Here is a 23215-nt window from a genome sequence, read left to right on the forward strand (position 1 = left end):
AAAATTAGAAATTTCCTTACTAGCGAAAGCCCAGTGACAAGTCCTTGAAACAGGCAGAATAGCCTTTCTCTAGGAGCTCAGCTGCCTCGATGTTAGTACTTAGGGTGAACAGCAGTCCTAGTCCGAACCCCCAAACCCAACCCAGGACTCCGCTAGTCTACCTGAGTCTATAAAATTCCTTCGGAAGCTTCCTTGAGGGCCCCTGGGTGGCTCAGTCGTTAAGGCTCAGGCCAGGATCTCAAGGTCCTGGGTTCGGTCCCTGCTCAGCAGCGAGTCTGCGTCTCCCTCTGCAGCCTCCACCCTTGCATGCACACCAGGCGCACTCTCTCTCAAATAAATAAATAAAATCTTAAAAAAATATATTCTGGGCGCCTGGGGGGCTCAGTGGGTTAAAGCCTCTGCCTTCGGCTCAGGTCATGATCTCAGGGTCCTGGGATCGAGCCCCGCATCGGGCTCTCTGCTCAGCAGGGAGCCTGCTTCCTCCTCCCTCTGCTGCCTGCCTCTCTGCCTGCTTGTGATCTCTGTCTGTCAAATAAATAAATAAAATCTAAACAAACAAACAAACAAAAACTTCCTTTATCTCTGCTCCCCAAGATACACGTTAGCCATCATACGGCAAGTAAACGAGCCCCACATACACCTCAAGGGTCTCAAGACGGAGTTTCTAGGAAGCAGTGGTGAGTGACCTTTTCTAACAACAGCTCGCCCCTCGGGGTCCTGGAAACCTTGTTTCCAAAACACCTGGGAGACTTCGCCTCACCAGAAGCCCTCCGGACTTGAGCATATCTGACGGCCCCTCCTCACGACCCCGGTGCGCTCTTCCTGCCCATGGGTCCCGCCCCAGACTTTAATAAAACCCCCTTTTTGCACCAAAGATGTCCCAAGAATTCTTTCCGGGCCAGCGGCCTCGACCCCTGACATCCTCCCCACCTCAGAGAGGATCGGGTGCGGCAGGCCCACCGCCACCCCAGTCCTCAGGGCCGTCCTGGCAGCGCCCCCAGGCTCAGGACCCCACCCCGCGCCCCTGCGCGCCCCCGCCCGTTCCACACCCCGCTCCAGCCCCTTTCGGTTCTCTGCCCCTTCCGGCGGCCTGGAGGGTCTGGGCTGTCGGCCGGGGTCTCCGCGGGAGCCCTCAGGACCACCTCACCCCAGCCGGTGGGCACCCCCCACCCAAAACAGGTGCAAGACAGCGTGCCCCGCCCGGGCGCGCCAAGAACCGTGCTGCCCCCTCCCCACACGCCACGAGCCCCTCACCCGCCCGGAAAGCGGAGCTGGGGACCCCCCAACCCCGGGCTCCTCCAGCCACGCGTGCCCCTGCGACGCCACCTGGTGGCCGCCTGGGCAAAATGCGGCCGCGGGAGGGGCGGGGGCGGGGCGAGCTCGGAGAGAGGAGGGTCCTCCCCAGGGGACCTCTTGCAGCACTGGACCCTCAGTCCCAAAGAGAGCCAAGGACCCCAGGGGTCGCCGCACGGGCTTAACCCTAATTCTGATCCTGATTGGTCCCCATCGCATTTCTTTTTTTTAGAGATTTGATATTCATTCATTCATTCATTCATTCATTCATTCATTGCGAGACAGGGCGCGTAAGCAGGGCGAGAGGGAGAAGCAGGCTCCCCGCTGAGCAGGGAGCCCCCCCCGGGGCTCGATCCCAGGACCCCGGATCATGACCGGAGCCACCCAGATGCCTCTCCATCGCATTTCTGGTCCGACTAAAGCCCAAATTAGGGAGGCTCCCTCCCACGACCGCCCCCCGCCCACCTCCAGAGGGAGGCTCTGGACCCAACGTGAGGGTTCCCGTTTTAACCGGCAGCTGTGGGCGCTCCAGCTGGCCCGGAGCAGATGGTGACAGGCCTGCAGGGATGGCAGAAGGAACACGTGACTGGGCATGATTTTTTTTTTTCCTAAAATTTTGTTTATTTATTTAACAGAGAGAGAGAGAGATCACAAGTAGGCAGAGAGGCAGGTAGAGACAGAGGAAGCAGGCTCCCCCACGAGCAGAGAGCCAGATGTGGGGCTCCATCCCAGGACCCTAGGACTATTACATGAGCAGAAGGCAGGTCAGAGTCATCCAGGTGCCCTGGGTATGAATTTTTTTTTAAAAGCCCCAAGAGAAACCTTAAAAATAACTTGAACTAAATTAAAATAAAAACACATTTACCAAAATTTGTGGGGTGAAGCAAAGCAGTGGAAATCTGCAGAGGGAAATCTGTAGAAATAAACGTATACTCAAAAAGAAGAAAGACCTAATATCAATCATCTGAATCTCTATCTTAGGAAGCTAGAGAAATAAGAGGCAATATAAGCCTAAAAACAGAAGAAAAGAAATAATAAAAACTAGAGCAAAAATCAATGAAATTGAAAACAGCTTCATTGGGGGGGAAAAAAATAAACAAATCCAAAAGCTGGTTATTTGGGAGATGAAGTCAATAAAATTAATAAACTGCTAGCCAGTATAGCAAAACTAAAAAGAGAAAACAGAGATTACTACATTGAGAAATGGAAAGGGAGCCATTACTACAGATCCCAGATCCCTCCACAGATGGTCATTAAAGGCATAATAAAGGATTACTATAAATAACTCTGTGCTCACAAATTGATAGCTTAAAAAATGAACCAATTCCTTGAAAGACACAGACTATCAAAACTCACATAAGGAGAAATAGGTAAACTAAATAGGTCTATATTTATTAATGAAATTGAATCAATAATTAATAATATGTCTAACAAGAAAGCACCTGCCACCTATGGCTTCACTGGTGAGTTGTAAAATATTTAAAGGGAAAAAATAATATCAATTCACTATAGTCTTTTCTGGAAAATAGAAACAAAAAATGCTTTTAACTCATTCTGAGGCAGCAGTAGCCCCAATAAAACCACAAGTAGATAGACATAAAAAACAAAGAAAATTGCAGATCAATATCTCTCATGAGCATAAAAGCAAAAACACTTAACAAAATATTAGCAAGTCCGAACCAACAATGAATTATACACCACATAATAAGTATATTCTAGTAATCAAGTGGGATTTATTCTAGGTGTGCAAGACTGGTTCAACATTTTAAAAATCAGTTAGTTGATCTTTCTAAAGATTTTATTTATTTATTTATTTGACACACAGAGAGAGAGAGAGAGCACAAGCAGGGGGAACAGCAGAGGGAGAGGGAGAAGCAGGCTCCCTGACAGGGGACCTGATCCCAGAACGCCAGGACCATGATCTGAGCCGAAGGCAGTTACCCAACGACTGAGCCACCCACATGCCCCCCAAAATAATAGGATCTTATCCACTGATGTCGAAAAATCATTTGGCAAATCCAATATTCATTCATGATTAGAGCTCTCAACTAAGGAATAGAGGGAGATTCCTTCAAGTTGATTAAGGATTGTCTACTAAAACATGTACAGTGAACACATTCCTTAATTGTGAGGAACCAGGTATTTCTCCATTAAGATCAGGAACAAGGTGGGGCACTGGGTGGCTGCATCGGCTGGATGTCCAATTCTTCGTGTTGGTTCAAGTCGTGATCTTCTGGTCATGGGATTGAGCTCCGGGTCAGGCTCCATGCTCTGCAGGGAGTCTGCTTCTCTCCCTTTCCCGCTCCCTCTGCTCTTCCTCCTGCCTGTACACTCACTCCCTCTCTCTCTCTAAAATAAGTAAATAAATCCTTAAAGAAAAAAGATCAGGAACAAGGCAAGGATGTCCCCTTACCATTGCCACTGAACATTGTATGGGAAATCTAGGATGTGAAATAAATAAAGTATATACAGATTGGGAGGGAAAAAATAAAACTACATTTATTCACAGACAACATAACTTTATGTAGAAAACCCAAAGAATTAACAACAAAATTCCTGGAATTAATAAGTGACTATTATGAGGTTGCAGGTTACAAGGTTAATACACAACAATCAATTGCTTCTCTATACACCAGCAATCAAACATGGAAATATGACATTTAAAACATAGTACTGGGTTCCCGGCCTGGGGGCTCAGTCAGGTAAGCATTTGCCTTCATCTCAGGGCATAATCCCAGAGTCCTGGGATTGAGTCCTACTTCAGGCTCCCTGCTCAGCTGGGAGTCTGCTTCTCCTTCTCCCCCTGCCACTCCCCTGCTTGTGCCCTCTCTCTATCAAATGAATAAAATCTAAAAAATAATAATAATAATTAAAAATAAATTTAAAAATATCATTTAATTTGCACCATAAAAATGAAATATTTAGGTATAAATCTAACAAAATGGGCTCAGGACCTACATGAGGAAAACTATAAAATGTTGATGAAAGAAATTTCTAAGTTCCAAATAAATGTAGGGGTGTGTGGGTGGCTCAGCTGGTTAAGCAGCTGCCTTCAGCTTGGGTCATGGCCCTAGGGTCCTGGGATCGAGCCCCACATAGGGATCCCGGCTCAGCAAGGAGTCTGCTTCTCCCTCTCCCTCTGCTCCTCTTCCTACCTTGTTTTCTCTTTCTCTCTCTCTCTCTCTCAAATAAATAAATAAGTGGAGATATACCATGCTCATTGATAGGAACTCAATATTTTTAAGATGTCAGTTCTTCCCCGCTTGATCTATAGATTCAATGTAATTCCAACTTAAACCTTAGCAGGTTATTTTGAAATGTTGACAAAGTGATGCTAAAGCTTATATGAAAAGGAAACAGGGTGCCTGGGGGTTCAGTCGGTTGAGCACCGACTCTTGGTTTTGGCTCAGGTCATGACCTCTGGGTCGTGGGACTGAGCCCTGCATCGGGCTCCACATTCTGGTGGGAGTCTGCTCCAGATTCTCCTCTCTTCCTTTCCCCTCTGTCCCTCCACCCACCTGAGCACTCTGTCTCTCTCTAGAATAAATACACAAATCTTAAAGCAGAAGAAGGAAAAAGGAGAGAACAGAAAAGGCAAGCACCGGGAACTGACTCCACCACACCGAAAAGAGTAAGATTGGAGGACTGATACCCTATGACTTCCTAGGAAGCTACACTAATCAAGGCAGCCTAATATTGACAAAAGACTACACCAATAGATCAATGGAACAGAACAGAGACCCAGAAACAGACCCATACCATACAGATCTCTGACAAAGGAGCAAAGGCAACGCAAGGCAGAGGACAGTTTCACAAATGGTGGGGGATCAACCGAACGCCCATAAGCAAAAAATGAGTCTAGACACAGACCAGAATTAACCAAAAAATTGGTCATAGACCTAAGTATAAATTCCGAAGTAAGACTTCCAGTAGATGACGTAGGAGAAAATCTAAGTGAACTTGGATTTGGCAATGATGTTTTAGACAAGCCAACCCATGAATGAAAATACTGTTAAGTCGGACTTCATTAAAATTTTAAAATTCTGCTCTGTTAAATATATGGGTGAGACAGTGAAAAGAAGTCACAGATTAGAAGAAAATATTTCTAAAACATTTGTCCAGTATAGGGCTGTATCTAAAGTGGACAAGGAGCGGTCAACAATCAACAATACAGAAACAGCTTCAAAAGATCCGAAACAGACACCTCCCCAAAGACGATGTACAGATGGTGAATAAGAATTTGAAAAGAGGGCGCCTGCATGGTGCGGGGTGTCCCTGAGGGGTGGGAGTGACAGGGAATGGGGGGGGGTAAGAATGGCCCAAGGGATGACCATTGGGAGCTGGAGGCACCAGCTTAATGTTGACACCGAGGGCCACGCATAGAAACATTCACAGGCTCGCACACGTACTGCTGGCGCACACGCGTATTTCTTTGGCTCATGTGCTCGGCAGCCAGGGAAACACTCCGGTGGCCAGGAACACACCCGTTTCCCAGATCCTGATTCATAAAACCGTTCTCTGATAAAAGGAAGGTGCCCGAGTCCTTGGGAAAATGATGATTTTAGGACTGAACAGGAAATATAGAGAATGAGCCTGGAGCATCTTGTGGGGCCAGAAAGCAAGGAGGTCCTCAACACACGCACACACGCACACACACACACACACACACACACACACACACACACACTGAGGAGCACGTGACTGAAAGCTCCCCCAATGGCCAAAGCTGAAGCAATTTGGGCAACAAAATTAAAGCGGCGTCACATTATAAATCGAAGTATAAAATAAACACCCACAAGTCCATGTGATGTAAATAAATGACTGAACAAATTAGAAAGTGGGAGAGAGGAGACAAGTCTGCCAGGTGAGAGAATTCTGAATGAAGCACATCTGTTCCCCGCCATAAGGGGATGGTCACTGCCCGCCAGTGTGTCAGTGCAGGACGTCCTCCCAAAGTATGAGGGGTGGAAGAGGGAACCTCCTCCCAAAAAGCACAGGACAGAAGCGGGGGACCTCCATCCAGAGAGCATGGGCGGAAGGGGTGAGCTCCGTCCAGAGAGCGCAGGACGGAATGGGGGCACATCCTTCCAAAGAGCTCAGGACGGGGGACCGTGAGCAACGGCACAGCAGAGACCCTGGACAAGCCCACTGCAGCCGGCAGGCCAGGCAGCATCACGGTGGCAAGTCCTGTCGGTCTCGTGTACCTGACATGACGTGATGACAATGGCTCTTGGCCTCTGCGCCCATCCCCTCAAAGCCACGACCCCAGCGCAGTGGTGAGAAAAACAGCAGATTCCCAGACGGTGACACCCTACAATATACCCGACTGGTCCTCCTTCAAACTGTGAGGATCATCACAAACAGGAAGTCTGAGAAGCTGTCACAGCCCAGAGGGGCCCCGGGACACATGAGGACCGAATGTCATGTGGGGTCCTGGGTGAGGTCCTGGAGCAGGAGAAGGACATTAGAGGAAACGGAGGAAATCTGAGCAAAGTGTGGGCGCAATCAATAATGATGCATCAGTATTGGCTCCTGAACCGCGGCAGACGTACCACATAGTGTCACACAATGTTAACATGAGGGAAACTGGGTTTGGCAGCCTACGGGAACTCGGTGCTGCCTGCTCAATATTTCTGTAAATCTAAAACTGGTTTTTTAAAAAAGATTTTTTATTTATTTGACAGGCAGAGATCACAATTAGGCAGAGAAGCAGGCAGAGAGAGAGGAGGAAGCAGGCTCCCCACTGAGCAGAGAGCCTGATGCGGGACTCGATCCCAGGACCCTGAGATCATGACCTGAGCCGAAGGCAGAGGCTTTAACCCACTGAGCTTCCCCAGGCACCCTCTAAAACTGTTTTTTAGGAATATTTTTTAATGCTGCACGAATGGCATTTGTATCTGTTCTCTCCCTCCCCGACATCGCCCCTGGGGTGATCCAGAGGACCTTCCTCCTTGACCGGTCCAGGAAGAGGGGAGCTCATCCCCGGGAGCTCTGTGGACCAGGAAGGACCTTGGGAACTGCTGCCCTGATGCTGGGTTCTGAGGACGCCCAGCGGCAGGGCAAAGGGCAGCACCCAAACGCTGAGCGGCTGTGGGGCCAAAGCATAACCAGGATACTCTGACCTGCAGAAATCGCTGTGCCCCGGGACTAAAAGCACGAGCAACCTGCCGGAGTCCCACGTGATCTGTGTAAGTGCAACAGCTTTAGGCCCAGTGAATACAAGTGCCCAAAATACCATGGACCAGGGGATCGGGGTGGGGGGCTTCAACCACAGAAGCTTCCTCACTGTTCTGCAGACTGGAAGTCTCAGACCAGGGAGCCAGGGCGGTGGGGTCCTGGGTTGCAAGCGGCCCCCCTCAGTGTGTGCAAGTGGCCTCTCTGTGTGGTGCTCCCCGATGTCTCCTCTCCCAAGCTCACTAATCCCAAGACCAGGGCCCCGCCCTCAGGACCTCATCGAACCCTACCTACCTCCCCCAAAGCCCAGCTCCAAACGCCATCACTGCAGATTAGGGCTTCAGCGTATGAATCTGGGGGTATGCAAACATCCAGTCCACAGCCGAAAGTTGTACCTGAATCACTGGGATAGAAAGTCACGGAGCCCTAACCGATCCCCAGGGCTAGGCCAGTCCGCAGACCCAGAGCCCCCCGAAGAGGGCCAGGCCAGTGCCCTTGAGGCCCCCAAGGGGGCACTTACCATGTGGCTATAATGGGAAAGAAGAAATCCTAGGCTTTTCGGGGACATTGGCTCTGAACTGAGGTTAATTCCTGGAGACTCAAAATACCACTGTGACCCCCCAGTCAGGGGAGGGGCTTAGGGAGGGTAGGCGATCAATGCTGTCTTGGTCGTGTCCATCTTCCCGTGGCACCAGAGGGTCCCTGAACCTATCTGCGGTCCCCACCTTGGTTTCCTGGTCCCTGGAGTGGGGGCTGTTAAGGTGGGAAAGGCCAGGTGGAACCCCAGAACAGCTCCTACCTGGGAAAATAGTAAGGCATCTCCGGAGGGACCGCAGGAGCAAGAGCCCCAGCAAGGACCTGAAGGTGCGGGCGTGGCACCTGCCGGCACGTCCTCGTCTGTCCCTCCGGCACCTGAGCAAAAAGGCAGCCGGAGCTGGACGGGGTGGCGGCTCCGCCGGCAGCTGTTGTCCCTGATGGGCTTTCAGCACCTGAGCAGGTCAACAGGGACCCGGGTCGCCTTCGTCTCCGCAGGACCTTGTCCCCATGGGACCTCACATCAGTCCATTACACGGGTGACCTCAAGTCGACTGAAGTGGTGAGCAGAAAGCCACCATTCCGACGACACGTGTGCCTGACCGTCCATTCCACAGCGAGTCCCAGGCTTCCCACGTCTGAACCATCTAGGGGCCCCACAGCCCGGTCTGTGTCCAGACTTCCCTTCCTAAGGGGACAGACGGAGGGCTTGCAGTGGCCCAGGAAAGAATGGGAACCAGGTGGGGCAAAGCCCACCCTCCACCCACACTCCCCGCCACCCTCCGGCTCAGCAAGAACTGCTCCCCAGACCCCAGAGTTCCAAGCCAAAGTGGAAGTGGGAGAGCTGTTGGGCCCCTCCTGCCCTCTCTGTATGTCCTGCCGGCGACCGGATAAAGCCCTGTCTTCTGAGTCTCCTCAGTCTCACCTCCATGGCCAGACCCCCACACGCCGGCCCCCTCCCCCATCATCATCACCTACCACCTGCGCACCTCCCCCCAAATTTCCTTTCCCTTTCCTCCACTTTGAGCCCCATTCCTCCGGGTTGCACTATTTTCTAGAGGCTTGCTCCAACTCCAAGACCATCCTCCAGCTTTCCCCCCACATTTCCTAGGCCCCTGGAGCCCCCTATTTCCTGTCCCTGAGTCTTCTGCTCCCTGTGTCCCCAGCGTCCCCCAACTCATAGCCTGTGCCTTCCACGGCCTCCATCCCTACACACCCCGATCGCCACCCTGGTGTCCCAGGTCCACATACCTCAGGCCTTTGCACCCCCACTTCTCCCGTGTCCCCCTAACTCTGCAGCCTGTCCTCCAAGCAACCGGAGTGCCCCCCGCTCTTCATGCCCGCTCCCTCCCCGACCACCAGGTCCCCTGCCCCGGTCCGCGCCAGCTCGCTCCGCGCCCACCAAGCCCTCTGCCCCGCCCCCCTCCCCAGTCCTCCGCACCTCGCCACCTCCAAGCTCCTGCATCTCGGTCCTTCGCGCCGCACTGTCCCTTGGGCACCCCCGACCTCTGTCCCGCGTCCCCGCGTCCTTCGCACCCCCATTCGCTCACACCCCGGTCCCCACACCTCCCCGTCCTCCGTGAAGCCCTCGGCCCCGGTCCCCAGCCCTCGGCGCTTGCAGGTCCCCGCGCCCGCGAGCCGCGCGGCCGGCGCGCCCAGGTGGATGCGCGCGCGTGGCGTGGAGACGAGCGGGCACACCCTACCCCGCCGGCCCCGCCCCCCGCGCCGCCGATTGGCTCCCCGCGGGCTGGCCGGGCCCCGGTTGGCTCGCGCCGCGCGGCCGCCGGGCCCGTTTCACGGTGGGTAGCACCGCAGCGTGGATGCTGCTCGGTCCCGCCGCGGCCCCCAGGAGCGCGGAGCCGGAGCGGCCGGGCGGGGCCGGGCGGGGGGCACCGCCGGGAGCCGCTGCTCCGCCCACCCCGGCCCGCGGCCGAGGGCAGCCCGGGGTCGCGGCCGCACCGTGCGGCCGCGGGCGGCGGACAAAGGGCCATGCGGGGCCGGGAGCTGCGGCGCGGGGCGCGCGGGAGCCGGGGGCCGCAGCGCCGCCGCTGAGCAGGGCCCGAGCGGGGCGGGGCGGGCCGCGATGCCGCGGTTCCCGGTGAAGAAGGTCCGCAAGCAGATCAAGCTGCTGCTGCTGCTGCTCCTCCTCACCTGCGCCGCGTGGCTCACGTACGTGCACCTGAGCCTGGTGCGCCAGGGCCGCGCGCTGCGCCAGCGGCTGGGCTACGGGCGAGGTACGGGCGGGGGCGCGCGGCCTGGGGGCGGGGGGGCGGCGAGGGCCTCGAGCGGCGCGGGGTCCGGGCCTTCCCGCCGCGCCCGGGGCTCGGCGCGGGCCAGACGCGTCCGGGGACCCTGGTCGCCCTACCCGGCTTGGCGATATTGGGGCGGGGGGCGCGGTTCGGCCCGGCCCGGAGCCCAGTGACGTCAGCAGTGACGTGCGCGACCCTCCCGGGGAGCGTCCCCAAACCTGGGCGGACTCCGGGATCCGACCTGGAGGCAGTAGTGACGGGGTTTACGGTGGGTGTTGGAGGCATGGCCCCCAGGCCCTGCGCGCCGGGAAGGCCCTGCACCTCCACCACCTGGCTCCTCGGCAGAGCCTGATCACCCATCTGCGGGGGGAGACGGGAGACACAGATCCAGCGTCCCGACCGGGGGCGGGGGGGGGGGGGGTTGGGGAAGGGTTTGGAGGGAGCCGACTGGTGCCGCTGGAACGCTTCCTGGACCAGGTGCCCTAGGTAAACCCATAACAGACTGAGGTGCTGAGGTGTTGGGGGTGATGGGGATCCAGCTTGGGGACCCCTGAACTGCCTGGAGTGAACTCCCCAGCTTCTTCCGGCTCACACTCCAGTGAGGACAGTGAGTCCCCAAAGCAAATCAGTCCTGCGACTGTTGTGGGAAAGAGCCAGGGGAGGGGGTCCTGCCCATTCAGCTAAGGGGATCTGGATAGCCTCTTGAAGGTGGTGGGTGCCGAACCCGTCTAGAGGAAGAGCGCCCGGGGCGGGAGAAACAAAACTGTGAGAACCTGGTGGGAAGAGGAGAAGCAGAAAGCCTGGAACCCGGGGAAGGGCTGTGGGATGGGAGAGAGGGCAACACCTCAGGGCAGGAGGAACCCCGCCCTCATGCAGGCTAGCTAAGGTGGGAGCAGAAGCCCCTGTGCCCCTGACCCTTCTTAAGGAAGCAGGGAGCTGGGTGTTTTTAGAATGGGAGGTGGGAAGAGTCTTGCTTCCTTAAGATTCAGAACAATGATTTTGGCTCACAACACCCACGGCCACTAACCAAGGGGTCCAAACCTCCCTGTTCATTCCCACTCCTGTCTCCCGATTGCCAGAGCCCTCTGCCTCCCCTCTGTGTGCCTGGACACCTGACCCCACAGACGTTCCAGGCCAGGGGTCTGGAGCTTGTCCCAACCCGCCCCCCGCCAGAGTCTACGCACCTCACAGCCACCACACTCCGCACCTCACAGCCACCACACTCCGGAGAGGCCCCCAGCACTACTTAGTCCCTAAAAGAAGCCCTCCTCCCACTGTTATCAGCAAACAAGGCAGGACCCAGTGCGTGACCCAGTGACACAGAACAAAACCAGACCCCCTTCCCGAGCCACCTCTGTGGCTTTCCAGGCAACCACAGTCCTCCCCAGCTTGACTTCCTGAGCAGCTAGGGAGTCTAGATCAGCAACTGGGAGGGGGTGGAGGTGTGGGAACCCCATTTCTGAGTCCCTCTCTGCCCTCAGCCTTGCCAGCAGAGAAGCTGGGTCACTGCTCTCCTACTCCCGGGTGAGCGGGAGCTGTTCAGAGTCCTGGAAGGTCTGACTCTCAAGAGGCACCTTCCAGGGACAGCCGCAGCTCGAGGGGCTCCAGACCCAGCTCCACCTTTGGTCCAGCCACCTGGGCTCCCCACAGGGTAGGGCTTGTGAGAAGCTGGCCAGCTGGACATGCTGAGGCCTTTCTGAGTGTTGGGTCAGGGCTGTCTTCACTTACAACTGGGGAGGCAGCATTGGAGCAGAGCAGGGGGGCTACTTTCCTGGGATCCTGCAGGATACCCATGTGGCCGGAGGCCTCTGCAGACCTCAGTGTGCTGGGGCTCAGCCCCTGCAGGACAGTGGTGGCAGCCTGGCCTGGGACCCCAGCACAGAAAGCTCCTAGTCCCCATGGCCTTAGCTTGGTGGGCAGGGAGTATCGGGGCCAGGCTATGGGGATTTGACTGGGAGCCTCTTAGGAGCTCATCTCCCAGCTGGACAGAGGGCACTGAGGAAGAAGCGCGAAGAAGGATCAGGTGGGCAGGTCCCACAGGAGTCCCACAGGCAGGAGACCAAGGACAGCTCCCCTGTCCAACAGAAGGGGCTCAGGCCAGTTGGGTCCACATAGGAATCTGGCTCCTCGGCTCTGGATTGAAGGATGAGCACAGATGTCAAAACCCAGGCTTGCTTTAGAGCAGAGGCAGAACTCCTGAATTGGGAATCCCTGAGTGGAAGTACCAGGAGGGGCAGAAGTGGGATGCAATAAAGCCTCCCAGAGCCTCTGGTCCCGGGGGGTGCCCCCCCCCCCCCCCCCCCCCACCTCCAGGAAACAGGGGGATGTTCAGGTCCACAGTTTGGGCAAGAAGTCTGGGAATTTGAAGGTGTCAGGGGTCAGGCAGTGCCCCAGGCTAGGGGATGTGTGTAGGGGTGCTAAGCTCTAGAGATGACCCCAGACAGATCCAGGAACAGTTCCTCAGGGGTACAGTCTCTCTCCAGAGCCGTGTTGGCCCCAGGTCCTCCAGCAGCCTAACCAGCGTGTCTGTCCCTCACCTGTACAGGCTGGTGCCAGGGTTCCTCCGGTCCTGGACCCCCACCCCAAGGGCAGCAGGTGGCACATGTGCCATGTGCTGGGGCTGGTGTAGGTTAAGACAAAGGCCCAGCTTTCCCAGTAACAAGTTCTAGCACCGGCCCCTAGCAGGGTTTGATAAGGGAGGGAGACACGGAACACGCAGTACAAGTGCTGAGGGTGCTTCCCGGGGCCTTCCTGTCGGCAGAGCCTCTGTCCCGGGTCTCACACAGCTCTGCTCACTGGTCAGGGAGCTCGGAGAAGCCGGGCAGAGGCCTGGAGAGGGGCTGCCTGCCCCCTGGGTGGGATGTGGGAGAAGGGCCTGGCCTCCGCACTCTAAGTGGGGTGTTGGGTACCACAAGAGAGCAGGAGACCCCGCTGCCCCCAGCAGGCGCCCCGCAGCAGGGGCTGTGCCATAGAGTGAGCCCAGGCCCCGCTCACGCCTCACATTCCCCCCACAGATGGGGAGAAGCTGAGTGGCGTCACCGAGAGCAGGGGTGTCCGCGCCGCACTGTCCACGCAGAGGGCGGAGGACTCCAGCGAGAGCCGGGAGGAGGCACAGGTGGTGAGCAGGGCTGTGGGAAGGAGCCCACACACACTCGCATGCCGGGGCCTTGGACACTGTGGCTGTGTGTGTGGAGGACATGGGTTAGGCACTGCCCAGACACAGGCAGCCCCCCTGGAGCTCCGGCTGGGGGGGTGGCGTCACGAGAGGCGCCCGTGTGGGCTGGCCCAGGTCGCCCAGCAGGTGTGAGGAGGGTCGTGGGGCTGTGTGTGGCCGGGGCACCATGGCTTGGGGTGTTACGGCTGCATGTGTGCAGGGGAGCCCTTGGGAAGTTTGTGTGCCGCTGGCTGTGGTCGTATGACTCCTCCTTGCCCTCCCATTTCTCAACTTTGACCCTGGTGCCTTTTCTGTCCCGTAGCCTGATGGCCGGGACCCAAACACGCTGTTTCCCGCAGGGGCTGGAAAGCCCCCTTCTCTGAACCTCACTCATCAGGCGCCTCCATGGTGGGACAAGGTGAGCTCCACTCGACCTGCCTGACATGGGCTCCGGGGGGTGCTGGGGTGGGCTTCGCGGAAGGTAAGCCCCGTCCCGCCCCCCAGTACAAGGGGCAGGTGAACCTGCATGTGTTTGAGGACTGGTGCGGCGGCGCCGTGGGCCACCTGAGGAGGAACCTGCACTTCCCGCTGTTCCCTCACGTGAGTTCTGAGGGGCAGGGCGGCCTCCGGGGCGGGACTGGGTGGCCCCCAGGCTCTGACGGCGCGGCCTGCCGCCCCCTAGACGCGCACCACTGTGAAGAAGTTGGCTGTGTCCCCCAAGTGGAAGAACTACGGGCTGCGGATTTTTGGCTTCATCCATCCGGCAAGAGACGGTGCGACGGTGGGGTCGTGCTGGGGAGGGGCGATCCCCAGGGGCCCCCCACCCGCCCTGAGTCCCCGTCCTGTGGCCTTAGGAGACGTCCAGTTCTCTGTGGCTTCAGACGACAACTCTGAGTTCTGGCTGAGCCCAAACGAGAGCCCGGCAAGTGCCCAGCTGGTAGCCTTTGTGGGCAAGGTACCCTGAACCCCACAGCCCTCCTGCCCTCACCCTCCACCCACATACACCCGACACCTGGGACATCCTGCTGTCTCCACTGGGCCTCCTGCTGCCTCCGGAACCTGTCTCCTCCAGCTTTTAAGGGACGGGGGCTGGATGAGGCTGGGGCCTCCGAGGAGGAGGGGCCCCTCCTTCCCTCCTGTATTGCTTCCCAGACCGGCTCAGAGTGGACAGCACCTGGAGAATTCACCAAGTTCAGCTCCCAGGTGTCCAAGCCCAGGCGGTGAGTGATGGGGAGTGTGTGTGCATGAGTGTTACACACATTTGCACACACGTGAACCACTGCACTTGGGCCGACCTGTCAAACCAGCCTGGGGGACCAACCCTGAGCACCCCATCTTCTCTGTATGCCCTGTTTGGAGCCCCCGGGGGCACGGCAGGGGCATGTCCCCCTGATGCCTTGTTTCCCCAGGCTCATGGCCTCCCGGAGGTACTACTTCGAGCTGCTGCACAAACAGGATGACCGAGGCTCAGACCACGTGGAAGTGGGCGTGAGTGTGGCCTGCCCTCCGTGGGCTTCTAGAGGGTCCGCCTTCCCTCCCCTGCCCCTCTGCTCCCAGCGCTCCCTTCAGGGCAATGGTGTGGACCCTGCCCGCGCTCCCTGGGAGGTCCTGTCCAGGTGGCAAAGCACACCCTCAGGGACAGGGCCCGAGGCCAGCTCTGTCTGCTCAGAGAGGCTTCCTGGACAAACCACGCTCGAGTCGAGTCTGGAGAGATGAGGCATTCCTAGGACAAGCCCAGGAGGAGAGACTCTGGGATGCAGGTGCATTGGTGAATTCCAGATCCCAAGAAATGCAGGAATGGGAACACCCGGCGTTCTTTTCGAACTTCAAGGGGTCCAGTGGCCAGCTAGGGCCTGCAGTGCCAACGCTGGACAGCTCTGGCTTTGTCCCGGGAAAGAAACATTGGAGTTTGCATTTCAGGAAAAGCCCTGTGGCCACTGTTGCAGAGAGCCTGGGGGGAAGGGGTCTTTCATGTGCGGTCCCTGAACCAGGGAGGTGGGAAAGGAAGAAGTAGCAGGTGCAGGGGTCAGGGGGTGTGTCCAAGACAGAGGGCCTGAGCCTGGCGGCGTGTGGCGTGAAGAGTCGGTTGGAGTGGGGCTTCTCAGCCCCAGTTCTGTGGGATGTCCCAGGTGTCGGGTGTATGTGACAGGCACCTCCCAGCTCAGTGGGCAGGGGGTCCGGGCTGGAGACGCAGGTTTAGGGTGATCTTGTGGAAGACAAGGGTGTGCCAGGAGGACCCAGAATGAGCTAGGAAGGGAAGAGGGCCTAGAACAGCTCCTGGGAACCCCAGCTTGAGAGGAGGGGAGGAGAGACAGAGCCTGCAAAGGAGACTGAGAAGGAGCAACCACAGGGAGAGGGAGATCTGGTGAGATGAGGTGTGCTGGCCCCTGGAAGGTGAGCTGTGACCTCCAGGACAGCAGCGGCTGTAGAACGGGGAAGCAGGCCGCAGGAAAGCCCTAACCAGCAGGCAAGGCAGTGCTTAGGGTGTCAGGCAAGGCCTGGAGGGAGCACTGGGGGCGCGGGGGTCCTTACCTGCCACCAAGAAGTTCCCTGTATCCTTGAAGGGGCTGCCCCGCTAGTTCCCCACGCCCACACCAGAGAAGACCCACTCCTTTCCAGCTGTTTCCATTCTCAACCCCACCCTTTGGTCCTGACCACTCTCTTCCTCCCCCAGTGGCGAGCCTTCTTGCCCGGCCTGAAGTTTGAGGTTATAGGCTCTGCTCACATCTCCTTGTACACAGGTGCGGAGCCCAGTACCTCCCTGGGGAGGAGGTGGGCTCCCGATGGGGGGATCTCTTTGAGATGGGCTTGGATGTGGGTGGGGAGGGTTGAGGAGTGGTGTCTGGGTATTCCTGGGGACCCCACACATCCCTCTGCCCCCAGACGAGTCATCCCTGAAGATGGACCATGTGGCCCATGTCCCCCAGTCTCCAGCTAGCCATGTTGGGGGGCACCTGCCTCAGGAGGAGCCCAGAGCTGACATGCTGCGCCCGGACCCCCGAGACACCTTCTTCCTCAGTGAGAGGGGACCCCGGAGGGGGGTGGGGCGGGGACACCCAGCCTGCCACTCTGTGACCGCCTGTCCCACAGCTCCCCGCATGGAGCCTTCGAGTCTGGAGAATGTGCTGGAGCCCTGCACCTACGCCCCCACGTATGTCGTCAAGGACTTCCCCATCGCCAGATACCAGGGACTGCAGTTTGTAAGTGCCCCTCCCCAAGACCCTCCTGAGACCTGACCTCCCTCCCAGGGTCCCCTGAGCCCTCCGCCCCGCCTGCAGGTGTACCTGTCCTTCGTCTACCCCAATGATCATACGCGCCTCACTCACATGGAGACGGAAAACAAGTGCTTCTACCGGGAGTCGCCGCTATACTTGGAAAGGTGGGGGGGTGGTTCGCGGTGCACCCGCCAGGAATGAGGGCGGGGCCTCTTCAGGGGGCGGGGTGTCCTCTCTGATGCCCCGCCCCCACCCCAGGTTTGGGTTCTATAAGTACATGAAGATGGACAGGGAGGAGGGGGAGGAAGACGAAGAGGAGGAGGGGCAGCGCCGAGCCTTCCTCTTCCTCAACCCGGACGGTGAGTGCCCCCCACGCCCCCCAGCGCATGCCCACCTGGGCGTGGTGGGCTTAGCCATGCTTCCCACAGACTTCCTGGACGATGAGGACGAGGGGGAGCTGCTGGACAGTCTGGAGCCTACGGAGGCGTCCCTCCTGCAGAGCGGCCGCCGGTCCCCGTCCCCGGTGGCCCTCACCACACCACTGGGACCCAAGCCTACCGCGCCAGCGCCTGCCAGCACCCGGGACCTGCCAACCCCCAGGCGCTCCCGGGCGCTGAGCTGGGCTGCACGGGCCGCGCGCCCCCTGCCCCTCTTCTTGGGCCGCGCCCTGCGCCCCCGAGCAGCCGCTGAGCAGCCGCCCCCAAAGGTGTATGTGACACGGGTGCGGCCGAGACTGCGGGCCCCCTCGCGGGCCCTGGCACCTCTCAGCCCCCGCGGCCCACCCTGGCCGCCCTTCCCTGGAGTCTTCCTCCGTCCCAGACCACGTCCGCGGGTGCAGCTGCGGGTCCCCCCGCGCACACCCCGGTCTCGAGGCCACAGGACCGGTGGCACCCCCGCCACAGAGCTGAGGCCCTCTGTCCGGGCGCAGGCCACCCAGGGGAGCCGGGAGGGCCAGCTGCGCATGCTGGGCCTCCCGGGACCCACCACGGACTTGAACTTGTCATCAGAAGCACAGCCAGTGACCTCCTTCCTGAGCTTGTCCCAGGTGTCCAGGCCACAGGCGCCTGGGCAGGACGAGGAGGAGGAGGAGGAGGGGGAAGCAGACGAAGATGGGGCCCAGAGCGAGGAGGCAGGCGGGCCCCCCCGAGGCCGCTGGCGCGAGGACGCCATCGACTGGCAGCGCACGTTCAGCGTGGGCGCGATGGACTTCGAGCTGCTGCGCTCCGACTGGAACGACCTGCGCTGCAACGTGTCGGGGAACCTGCAGCTGCCGGAGGCTGAGGCCGTGGACGTGGTGGCTCAGTATATGGAGCGGCTCAACGCCCACCATGGCGGGTATGGGGGAGGGCGGCCATGGGAGGGAGGCCCTAGCCTCTGTGGCACCTTCGGACATTCCCCGGGGCCCGGGGTACTGACCTGGGAATGCACATACACTCCCTAGGGAAGAGTCTTCTCTGCTGGTCTCTCTCTGCCTTCTGGGGCTTCTTATTGTCCAGGTTTCCTGTCCAGGGTTAGAAGCCTCAGACGCCCCCAACACGCACACACACAGAGCCAGCGGGGCAGTGGGGCATTGGCGGCTGTGTCCTGCACTCCAGGCCCCACACTGTCACTGTGGGCCTGAGCCCAAGAATGAATCTGAGCCAGCCAGGTCTCTCCTCCAGATAGAGACACATCCAGAAGTCAAGCCAAGAGTCCCTGGACCCCTCCTCCTCCCGAAGCACAACGCTATTGGGTCTTCCAGGAGAGTCCTCCTCTGACTCCAGAGGCAGGCACAGGGCTCCTGCCCCATGGCTGACTCTGGGCTTCCACAGGCCCCAGGAATCTAGGCCTGTCTCCACCCCCACATAGGTAGCTGTGTGGCAAGTGGGAGGCCTCAGCTTGGCTCCGTTGGAGGCATGGTGAGTTCTGAGTTGTGCGAGCCGTGAAGGTCGGGCGAAATCCGCACAGACAGCAGCACAGACAGCAGTGGTAGCAAAGGTGCTGGGCCAGGCAGCCAGGCGCCTGGTGTGCAGAGGATGGAGAGGCCGTTGTGGGCCTTGAACAACTTGCCCCCCCCCCCATTTTTCTTACGTTCGATACACGGTTTTGAGCTGGATGGGGGTTTGACCTGTCTGGGTTGAAGACAGGCCTGTCACTGCTTTGGAGAGGAGCAGACAGGATGGGAAGCTCACAGGGGCCGTGAGTGACAGGCTAGGTCCAGGGCCATGATGGGCCACATTGGGGGGCAGGGGTTTGATTCTAGGTGGCCGAGCATGAGCCCTTGGTTCTGAGCTTCCTGAGAGCAGGGTAGGAACGGCCCAAGGACAGAGAGTGTAGATGGACCCAAAGCACTGGGGACAGAAAGTTCTCGACACTGGAGGAGCATAGTGGGATGGCGGCGGATAGGAGGGAAAGGTACCCCTAGGAGGTCACCCAGGTGGGCTCCCCTGGGGACGGGCGCTGCCTGCAAAGGGCAGAGGGAAGAAGCACCTTAGCAAGGGCAGGACCTTGTTTTCCCAGGAGGAGAAGCCTCTGCTTGAAGGCAGAGTGGAGGATGAAAGATACTCAGCAGGGCCAGACCAGGGGGAAGGGGCAGAAGTCGGAGTGGGGCACCTTCCCTAAGGGCCTTAGAAAGAGCAGCGGAGGGTTGCAGCAAGCAGGCCAGACTGGATACCCCAGAACAAAGACCCTGGAGGAAAAGGAAGTTGGTTTACCCAGCATTGGGGTACTGAAGGCCCCATAGAATCTGCCTATGGTCCTAGAGTGCTGCTCTAAGACCTCCGAGCCTCCTCGTTCTATGGACAGTGAGTGGCCCCGAGGCTTTCTGAGCACGTCCTAAAGATCACCGGCTGTGAGTGGTCGCAGGAAGACCACAGAAGGGAAAGGACGGGCCTGGGCTCCAGAGGCCTCCAAGTGTGCGCTACTGTAGGGAGGGAGAAGCACACGGTGTGGGCCTGTCTTCTTGGAGCTCCCCAGCAGGGCACGAGGTGTGAGGGGCCTGTGGCAGCCTGGGAGGGGAGAGGACTCCCAGCAGCTACCCCAGGCCCATCTGAGCGGCTCCCTGGTTTCTGGGTCTGGGGTCGGGGTTAGGAGGAGGAACGCAAGGTGGAAGCCCAAGGGTGCTGACCCATCCCCGCTTCCCAGGCGCTACGCGCTTCTGCGCATCGTGAACGTGGAGAAGCGTCGAGACTCTGCGCGCGGAAGCCGCTTCCTCCTGGAGCTCGAGCTGCAAGAGCGCGGAGGCGGCCGCCTGCGTCTGTCCGAGTACGTCTTCCTGCGGCTGCCGGGAGCCCGCGCGGGAGACACAGACAGGGACGGAGAGAGTCCCGAGCCAGCGCCCGCCGCTTCCATACGCCCAGACGGCCGCCCGGAGCTTTGCCGGCCACTGCGCCTGGCCTGGCGCCAGGACGTGATGGTACACTTCATCGTGCCAGGTGCGCGGGAGTGCGGTGGGCCCAGGCACCCGGGATGCGGGGTGGGGTTCCAGGAGCCCTCCTAGCGAGGCGAGGGAGCACCGGAGCACCGCTCGCCGTGGAGGGGGACCGCAGAGCCAGCTTGGGATGGACTCGGTGGCACCATCTTCCTCCAGTGAAGAACCAGGCGCGCTGGGTGGCACAGTTCCTGGCCGACATGGCCGCGCTGCACGCCCGCACGGGGGACTCCCACTTCAGCGTCATCCTGGTGGACTTTGAGAGCGAGGATATGGATGTGGAACGGGCCTTGAGCGCAGCTCGGCTGCCCCGGTAACAGTGCCCTCCACCCCTGCTGGGGAGGACCGAGCGCATCTTGCCTCCTCCAGGAGGTGGGTTTTCCTACCCCTGCCCCTGCTCTCCCTCACCCCCCAGGTACCAGTACCTGAGGCGAACTGGAAACTTTGAGCGCTCCGCGGGCTTGCAAGCTGGCGTAGACTCCGTGGAGGTGCGAGGGCAGGTGGGGAGAGCCGAGTGGGCGGAGCCAAGGGAGGAGCTCAGCTAGGGGAGGAGGGGAGAGGACTCAGGTGTCCCCACGACCTCCACCTCCAGGATGCCAGCAGCATCGTTTTCCTCTGTGATCTGCACATCCATTTCCCCCCCAACATCCTGGACGGCATCCGCAAACACTGCGTGGAGGGCAAGCTGGCCTTCGCACCTGTGGTCATGCGCCTGGGCTGCGGGAGCTCGCCGGGGGACCCTCATGGTAAGGCCCTGCTGCCCCCACCCCAGTGACACTGGAAGTCCCACCAATGCCAGGGTAGAATCTCGGCCCCTGGGGGCCTCTCCCAACTCCTGAGGGAGGCCTGGGGACCCATCAGTGCCCCTTGCCGTGTCCACAACCCCAGGTCTTCCCCCTAGAGGGACCTCCTAGAGGGACCTCCTCCAGCACCCCCACTCCTGTGAGGGCTCCAGATTATGACCCCACCCACAGAGGGGTGACCCCTGAGAGCCCCTCTGGGGTTGGGACCCTGTACCAGACCCACAACTGAGGTTGGGGAGAAAGGCTTGCAGGACCTGGGGTCTGAGGCCATCTTCCTGCCCAGGTTACTGGGAGGTGAATGGCTTTGGCCTCTTCGGGATCTATAAGTCAGACTTCGACCGCGTTGGAGGCATGAACACTGAGGAGTTCCGTGACCAGTGGGGGGGCGAGGACTGGGAGCTCCTGGACAGGTGACCACCTCCCCACCCCTCAGCTAGACTAAGGACACTTCCACAGCTTCCTCTGAGTGGGAAGGGGAAGCCTGAGGGGCCTTCATGTGTGCAGGGTCTCTGTGCTTCTGCTTCATCTGCCAGGATCTGGGGGCCTGGGGAGAAACTCTTCGACCCCCCCACCCCCAAAACCCCTTCTTACCTCCCCGGTCCTGCAGACTCAGGGACAGCCTTGGAACAGACTGTGTCCCCAGATTCCGTAGTTCTGTCGTGGCCCTGAGTCCCTGTCCCCCACCAGAACCCTACAGTAGTGGCATCCCTCACACACCCAGCCCCTGGGCGAGGGCCCTGACCACGCCCTTCCTGCCTACACCAGGCTCCAGAAGAATCCGAGCAGCCACAGTGATTTCCTACCCTCCACGTCCTGACACCAGCACCCCCCAACACACACACCCTATAGGCTTAGGGGCAGCTCTGCCACGGCACCCCAGGGTCCTGACGCCCTCTGTCTACCCAGGGTCCTGCAGGCAGGGCTGGAGGTGGAGCGGCTCCGACTGAGGAACTTCTACCACCACTACCACTCCAAGCGGGGAATGTGGGCCACACGCAGCCGGAAGGGCTCCCGCACAGAGGGCCCTTGAGGACAGGGCGACCCCTCCCAGCCCCTGGCTGCAGCCCTGTGGTGGGAGCTGGAGGCCAGGCCCTGAGCCTGGTCCCTGGGGACCCGGCAGGGCTCATCCCAGGGGCACAGCCACCACCTGTGCCTGGCCCACAGGGGCCACCACCTCCCCCCACCACCATGCCCCTCCCCCGATGGGCAGCCTTCACCGCTGGTTGGGGCCTGGGCTCGGTCTCCACACTCTGTGCGATGATTTCTGTGAAATTTTGCCGTAGCGATGACATTGTTTTCAGGATCCCCGAGAGTTCTGTCTGTTCCGTTTTTTATTCAGAATGAAATGAAATATTTTTTTTAGTTCTGACTCGTCCTCTGCCTGGTTCTCTTGGGAGGGCAGAGACCATTCTCAGGGACGGCTCGAGAGTCCAGGCCACTGTCTCTGCTCCCTTGGCCCCTTCCTGACTCACAGCTGCAGCGCCTCACAGAACCCCCAGCCTCTTCCACACTCTGGACCACTCGCCGCCTCCTTCCCTCCCCACCGAGCTCCAGAGGTGGCACCCGTAGCGGGGGGGGGGGGGGTGCTCCGACCCCTTCCTTGCCACGCTGCCTGTGGAGTTGCGTGGATGTCCTGGACATGGGGCAGGGCCTTCGCACTTCTGAGAAAAGAACATTTGGCCATTTGGCTGCCCTCCCTCTTGCAAACAAAGCTTGGATGTCAGTCCTTCCCCATCTCCCCAGGAGGTGAAAGAGAACTCGGCACCCTGGGGAGGGCAGTGTCCCATGACCACGTGGGGGCAGGACTCCGCAGCGTTGCCAGAAGCAGAAAACCCAGCTCCGGTTGGCGGACACCATAATGGGGAGGAGGGAGGCTTATGTGACTTCTGTTCCTGTGTGTGGAAGGTCAGGGTCGGGGGCTTGCTGGGAGAGTATGGACCAGAGGCTGGATGGTGCCGTGGAGGCCCAGCTCCTCCCTGGGCCTCTGCTGTCTAAAGATGAGTCCCCACTCTGGGAGGGAGGCTGGCGCTCCACCCGCAGGAGCGCTCGGTGGCTGCGGTAACAGGTCCCCACAGACCTGGGGCAACGTACCATCTTACGTCCTAGTCAGAAGTCCTAAAACCAAGGTTTCTGCAGGCCGGCTCCTGGAGGCTTTAGAATTGACTGCTTCATCCTCTCCCACTTCCAGAGGCCACTTGGATTCCTTGGCTCAGGGCTCCTTCCTCCGCCTTCCACGCCAGCAGCTTGCCACGTTCCTAGTCCTCCCCTGTCTGTCAGCTCTGCTCCCACGGTCACATCTCTCTCTGTCCCTCCTTGCCTCCGTCCTGTGAGGACAGCTGTGATCGCACTGTCATCCTCCACTAACCAGGATAATCTCCCCATTT

General features: G+C 59.1%; 1 protein-coding gene across 6 annotated transcripts; it reads left to right on the plus strand.

Moving 5' to 3' along the window:
- The first annotated feature begins 10004 nt into the window (after positions 1–10004).
- On the plus strand, positions 10005–22200 carry B4GALNT4 (beta-1,4-N-acetyl-galactosaminyltransferase 4). Of its 6 annotated transcripts, none has more exons than XM_059397529.1 (20): positions 10006–10235; positions 13265–13368; positions 13727–13822; positions 13909–14004; positions 14087–14177; positions 14259–14359; positions 14557–14624; positions 14814–14892; positions 16079–16145; positions 16288–16422; positions 16495–16604; positions 16683–16783; positions 16878–16978; positions 17048–17954; positions 19743–20032; positions 20188–20341; positions 20444–20528; positions 20621–20774; positions 21115–21241; positions 21738–22200. In XM_059397529.1, exons 1-20 carry the CDS (start codon positions 10085–10087, stop codon positions 21859–21861), a joined length of 3141 nt encoding a protein of 1046 aa, XP_059253512.1. In that variant the 5' UTR covers positions 10006–10084; the 3' UTR covers positions 21862–22200. The 6 variants fall into 6 exon arrangements, with proteins under 6 accessions (XP_059253525.1, XP_059253512.1, XP_059253519.1 ...); XM_059397536.1 differs by having other exon boundaries at positions 20444–20516; XM_059397516.1 differs by having other exon boundaries at positions 16878–17954.
- Positions 22201–23215: the final 1015 nt, after the last annotated feature.

This window comes from Mustela nigripes, chromosome 1 (genome assembly GCF_022355385.1).
Source record: "Mustela nigripes isolate SB6536 chromosome 1, MUSNIG.SB6536, whole genome shotgun sequence".
Lineage (NCBI taxonomy): Eukaryota > Metazoa > Chordata > Mammalia > Carnivora > Mustelidae > Mustela > Mustela nigripes.

Coding starts and splice junctions, on each gene's coding strand:
- B4GALNT4 (XM_059397516.1), top strand. CDS start 10,085: ATGCCGCGGTTCCCGGTGAAGAAGGTCCGCAAGCAGATCAAGCTGCTG. Junction 10,236..13,264: donor GCGGCTGGGCTACGGGCGAG/GTACGGGCGGGG, acceptor TTCCCCCCACAG/ATGGGGAGAAGCTGAGTGGC. Junction 16,423..16,494: donor CCGAGACACCTTCTTCCTCA/GTGAGAGGGGAC, acceptor CCTGTCCCACAG/CTCCCCGCATGGAGCCTTCG.